This window comes from Primulina eburnea, chromosome 3 (genome assembly GCF_022965805.1).
Source record: "Primulina eburnea isolate SZY01 chromosome 3, ASM2296580v1, whole genome shotgun sequence".
NCBI lineage: Eukaryota > Viridiplantae > Streptophyta > Magnoliopsida > Lamiales > Gesneriaceae > Primulina > Primulina eburnea.
Window position 1 is genome coordinate 49,990,505 of NC_133103.1, and position 6,616 is coordinate 49,997,120.

General features: G+C 32.2%; 1 protein-coding gene across 1 annotated transcript; it reads right to left on the reverse strand.

Moving 5' to 3' along the window:
• Nucleotides 1-461: 461 nt before the first annotated feature.
• LOC140827437 (germacrene A synthase-like) lies at nucleotides 462-1,383 on the reverse strand. The gene is made up of 3 exons (XM_073190104.1): nucleotides 1,169-1,383; nucleotides 734-853; nucleotides 462-552 (listed from the first exon to the last, which is right to left on the reverse strand). The coding sequence occupies exons 1-3, from the start codon at nucleotides 1,381-1,383 to the stop codon at nucleotides 462-464; spliced, it is 426 nt and encodes a 141-aa protein (XP_073046205.1).
• Between the last annotated feature and the right edge of the window lie 5,233 nt (nucleotides 1,384-6,616).

Genomic DNA, 6,616 nt, shown 5'->3' on the forward strand with positions numbered 1-6,616 from the left:
AATGAAGATATATTTGAAGTAATCAATTCTTACAGATTAGAAAGAATAACGGGAATCATGGTCATTTGTACCTTGTATGTAGCAATATCATCGACTAATCTACAAATTTATTGGCATGCTCTAAGCATCCTTGGCATCATATTTAGCCATTCGAACTCCCTCCTAGTGGTCAAATCCATTCCCATTAATGATCCATTCGATAGAAAGTGGCAAGCGGAAGTTGTTAGAGCATTGCTAAGGTACTCGGAAAATGGTGGCGTATAACCTTCAATAAACCACTTGGCCTCGACATTGTAGCTCCTCACTTGTTCTTTCAAATAAATATCATAGTATCAAAATCCATGTTAATTATATGCTGATTAGATAAGAAGAAATTATTTATTTAGTCATTTGAAATGAAAAAGTCATACTGCATTTATGGTATAGTCTACAACGTCATAAGATCTTTCTTCTGTTGATAATTATTCCTTAAATTCTCCGTAGAGTTTCAAGACGGCGGTATAAAATGGTTTCATATATTCTGGTAGTAGATCAGCCTCTTTAAAATCCCACCTGAAACAACCAAAAATCAAAATAACAATCAAAGCATGTGGAATAGTTGTTATAAATTTCAATCTTCAAACTCTTTTAGCCAACCAATGAGAAGTGGTTAAATGACTCAAAACCATATAGAATATGACCACATGAAGTAGATAAATTCATGTTTACTAGAGCTATTAGTGCTTTCTTTTACCTTCGAATTGCCATAGTAAAGGCATCTAGTTCTTCAATCGTACCATAAGAATCAAATGTATCATCGATTAAAGATAACATTTTGATTATTTTTGCCAGCATGACACGACCACGAGAATACCTAGGCAAATGATATGTTCCCACAGTCCAAAAATAGCACTCAACAAGTCTATCTCTAGCATAAGAAGTTTAGACAAAAGGTTTATCTCTCTCCACCACCTGTAAAATAACAAGAATTGAAGAAGTAAACGAAATATATGCCGACTAAAATGCTACTCTTGTTGAGGTCTAGAACACAATCACCAAAATGTTTAATATGTTATAAGATGACAAAAACTATAGATTGATTATATGTAACTGTAAAAATTTACCCTTCAAAAGTGAGATGACTCTCTTTACTTTCCTCATTACTTTATGGACGACAAAGTAACATTACCTTGAGAGTTCACAGAGTTCTTGTTTGTGCAGCATTTGCACTGCATTATAGTCTAATTTGGCAAACTGGAGAAGCGATTCATCTCTAGAATATTCATCATCTTCAGAGACAGAGATGTAATGGTATGACTCAAGTCTTTGATACCCAAAATGTAACGGTTGCATGAGGGCATGTTCGACTTGTTTCTTGAGGGGTGGTTTGAGGTTTGGGGCCATAGACTTGAGACAATCAGTTGTGAAAACAAGTGCATCTTCGAGTATATCTTCATTGTGCTTTCTCAAATGTGCTGCTTCATAAAATCTCAACAAGCACTTGACATCAGTTTTAAGCGACTAATCGAATTTTCTGGCGCTGTCTCTGAATTTGTTAAAAATTTTTGATAGAAACATAACTTACAATAAATAGTTGTCATATCTTTTAAAGATAATTGTTCCATCTCCTCCTCATGCTCGAGTTTGCATGATATAATCAAGATAGGACAATAAAAATACAACCCATTAGTATGCGTATTTTAATTTTCTTGTTTATCCTCTAAATCATTTAATATCAGGCTAACTATAATAACTTGGTTCCCTTTTTCCTTTTCAAATAGTTTTCTGCTGGTGTGCGACGTGACATCATATATTGACGCAGAGTTGTACATTACCAACGAGTCCGATGTCACATTAGATGTCCAAGAAAAATGGCGAAAAGTAAAAACTTTAAACTTATTGGACGAAGACCAAACTAAATTTTCCAATGCTTTAGATAAAAAAAATTTATTAACGAATTTTGTACTTTTACCTAATAAAGATTAAATACTGTGGCACATTCCGTCCCCATCCATGCTATAAAGAAAGTAAACTTTTCTTGTAAAAATGGGAAACATTTTCTATGTAAATTTTATAAGAGAGAAATTATTTTATTTTTATATTATAAAGGAATGTAAACACATAAGGGAGGTAATGACACGTACCAGAAGTTAAGTGAAGTCTATGTTGCCTGAATAATCTAAAATAAAGTGAAAGTGTGTTTAAGTCATAGGCTTCATCTTCGTAATTTGTACTCAGACCAAAATATTGCTCCAATTTTTGTTCAACTTCGTCTTCAAAGTGATAAGAAATGCCTAGGCGTTCGAGTTTATCGATCAAGTTCATGGTATCCACCATTTTACTCTTTGGATTTGTCAAATTAATCTTCACCTCATCTTTCAACAAATCGATTTTCTTGGAATATTTTTCTGCTATCTGCATAAATTTAATCAATTAATCCTTAGTTGCCTAGTAATTTTTATATATATTCATCAACTAAAAGTCATGTTACGGTTTCTCTTATGACATAGACAATTATTACAACTTAATAATAACAATACAATATATGCATGTACTTGTCAGTTATAAAAAAACATAAGAATCAAATTAATTACCTCATTATCATATGTAAACTTCAAGAACTGATCCCCCCATAGGCTTGGAGCAAAGTTGTCTGTCGGGCGAACCATATCTTTTGAAATTTGAGACATTTTTTCAGTATATATGATATATGTAATAGAAATAAATATTTAACAAATGAAGGATGCAGATGTACTTGTATTTATAGCATAATAATCAAGTCAACAAAAGTTAATATTATATTATATCTTGAAAAAAAATCTATAATATTATATACAGAAAATATCAGGCGATATCACCTTCCATTCCCAGTAGTTTCAATCGTGGCTCATTTTCCACCATATAAGTATATATTTATCCCGAATCCCCACTTATATATGTGATATTTTTGTTTTACATTTTTATGTTATTTAAAATTTAATATTTTTTATAATAATTTTTTTAATAAAATGATATAATCATTTAAAAATACCAAAGTGTGAATAAAGATTAAAGAAAATATTTTAGTAGTTTAAAAATTTTTGAACAGTATATATGTTAGTGATAAAAGAAAAACACAAATTACTAAAATAGATTTTTATAATTTTTTTGTTAAAAGAAAATAAAGTACTTTATAATTTTAGAAAGATATTGTTAGTATTTGAAAAAATTCATCATGACACTAAAATTAATTATTTTAGGTGTCCTAAACTATAGGAGATAATATATATTAGTATAGAAAAGAAATGAAATTTTAAGCGGTTTATATTTTTTATTATCTCTGTCTCCTCTCTACTGTATTAAATGTTAGCCTAAAAGAGACGAAAAATTTGGTAAGTTTGGTACCGCCGATTTCACAGATTGCATGCATTGACTCCTCGTCAATTTTTATAATCATGATATTATCTATATTTTAATATAAATTAATCTAATTAAAAATAATAATTAATTAAAATATTTTTAAAAAAAAAATCGACTGCATGCACATAGATGATAGTTTTTATACTTCCTAGAAACTCTATTCACGCACAAATTAATGCAAGCATGCAAGATTGTGGTTAAATACGTAAAACTAAATGTGATCATCATCTTGAATTTTAAAATCTCCGTGTTATTGATTATTAATGAATGATATCTATTAAATTTTATTCAGTAATTCTATAAACGATTTGATTTTTATAAATCTTAAAAATTTATTATATTTAATGTGAAAATATATATACTTTTTAAAGTATAGCTTCTAAATCTGAAATGTTTGTGATATTATTATTTAACAAATGTAAAAATATAAATATGAAGATAGAGAGAGCATGAAAAAGGTTCTGAGAGATATGTTTTTTAAATTATTATCTTTGTTATATTAATTACAATATAGTGGAAATTTGTTTCGGTGACAAGTGGATGTAACTCTCACATTCAGAATGAGTCAGTATAAATCTCGTGTGTTCTTGTATTTATTTTTTGTGCGATTTATCGCTTCGGGAACTAAGACTGATACTCTCTTCCTAACTCAATTTTGAGGTCGATAAAATATTGGAACATGCATGATCCTCTAAATATAATGTGTTAGATCTAAATTTATTGTGGCGATGAAAATCAAAACCAGTAGATCACTCGTTAAAACAGCAGATAACTAAAAAGCAGAATCAGTAGCGTAGAAAATCAGAAGAAGTACCTAAACGGATATAGAATAAGAAGCAGAAGAAAGGACTTTATTATACTCGACATCTTAACGTTATCAGCTTAAAATGTTACCGTTACTTTTTTCTAGTACAAGTATTAATTGCAGCATTAATCACTGTACGAAGTCATTTAATTCACTTTGTCGATTTTAGTATAAAACAGGACTGATTGTTTTATAGCTTTTCTGTAGGAACCTATTTCGGTAATAAAGCTGATTCTATCAGAAGTCAGAAGACAGTTTCTGATTAAAGACGTTGAACTCAGTCACCTATATATATGGAACAAACCGATATAGAAGATAGTGAAAAAAATTTCTCAAAATCAATCTGTATTTTCACGAAACGAGAAAACCACGAATCTTTGATATCTTCGAGTTCAACATAAAGAAAAATAGCACACGCTTCATAGCAGATATCTGATCTATTGAGATCATTTTGTGCTACTGTTTCTTACACTCTTCATAATTATTCACTGCACTCATATTTTATCAAGAAGAGTTTGTAATCTGAAAAGAGTCTTTTCAAAACTTTGTTGTATCGTATTTTCATTGTGTTGAGTAACTAAGAGTTTCAGTAGGCAAAGGGTAAGCCCTGCTGAAGTGGGTGTGTACAAGAGTTGTACTGTAAAATCCAAAGCCTTTTAGTGATACCTTCTGGAAACAGAAGAAGGGAGACGTAGAAGACTTTATCTTCGAACTTTCATAAACAACTGCTGTCTACTGATATTACTATTTTCATTCACTCCATCAGATTGTTTCCGCACTTAATATTATAATCTGTTGGAAGTATTCACGACAAGATAAGCTACTATCCCTAACAGGATTTTAACACCTTCTTTATCCGAGAAAGAAAAGAAGAAATTGGAGAAGAGTTCATTCACCCCCCCTCTAAACTCTTCCTCGATCCCCAAAAATTGCTATCAGAGCGGGTTATTCTTGTCCCTGAAAATACATACAGATGGCACACTTCAGCAAGGTTCCCATGTTCTCGAAAGAATATTTTGATGATTGGAAGATCCGTATGCAAGCTCACCTTGCAGCACAGGATGATGACATGTGGTACGTCATCACAGACGGACCATTAAAGATCTTAAAGCCAAATACAGCTATTGCTGTTACTGAGGGTGCACCTCAAATGGTTGAAAAACCACGAAACGAATAGACTGGCGAAGATAAGAAGAAAGCCAATCTTGATAATGTCGCTAAGAACATTCTTTACAAAACTCCTGATATGAACACATTCAGCAAAATCAAGATGTGTTCTGCTGCTAAAGAGATCTGGGAAAAGCTCATTCAGATATGTGAAGGAAATGAGCAAACAAAAGAAAATAAACTGTCTGTAGCAATGCAAAAGCTTGAAAATTTAAAGATGAAGGCTGGTGAAACTCTAAATGAGTTTGATGAACGTTTTAGTAGCCTAATCAATGAGCTAGCAGCTCTGGGCAAAGAGCACAACAATCGAGAAATAGCACTCAAAGTAATGAGAGCATTACCCAGAGAATGAGACGTAAAAACAATGGCTATGAGAGTCTCTAAAGATCTAAACAAGTTGGAATTACATGACTTGTTTGCTGACTTAAAAGCCTACGAGTTCGAACTAGAAGTAAGATGTGGAGAAGAGCTCTCAACAAATCTGCCAACCAAGGCCCTTGTTGCTACTAATGCTATTACTTCTACTGCTGCTGCTGCAGTTATTCCAGAAGCAGTACCTGTTACCCTTACTGAAAGTACTTCTGAAAAGACTGCTGAAAAATCATCAATGAAGCTATATCCTTATTTGTGAAAAAGTTCTCTAGATTCATGAGAAAGAATCACGGAGCCTACCAAAACCCTAATCGCAACTTCAAGAAAGATTCACCATCTGGTGATATGGCATGCTTCAACTGTGGAAAGATTGGTCACTTTATTGCTGACTGTCCAAAGCCCAAGAAAGATGACCAGAAGAAGAAAAAGTACAAAAGGAATGACAAAAGGTTCAGAAAAGACCGCAAAGCAATGATTGCTGAAGAAAGAAAATCTAAATGGGCGGATTCCAGCTCTGAGTCATCTGAATCAGAAAGTAATTCTAGTGAAAGTCATGCAGAAGAGATTAAATGTCTTATGGCAGATGTTGAATCAAACTCAACATCTGAAGAGGTATTCGACTTCGACTCTGACGAATTTACACGAACTGATTTAATTAAGGCATTACATGACATGGTAAGGGAGTACTCAAGACTTTCTCAATCATTCGAGGAAGTTAAGATTGAAAATATAAACTTAAGAAATCAAGTCAGTAAGTTCACTTGCTTGCAAGAGAATAGATGCGATGATTTGAAAGTGGAGATGAGTAAGTTGATAACCGAGAATGAGAAAGTAAAAGCAGATTACCAGACAATGAAATCTGAAAATCAGAAGCTGTCTGTTCTGGTAAATGCT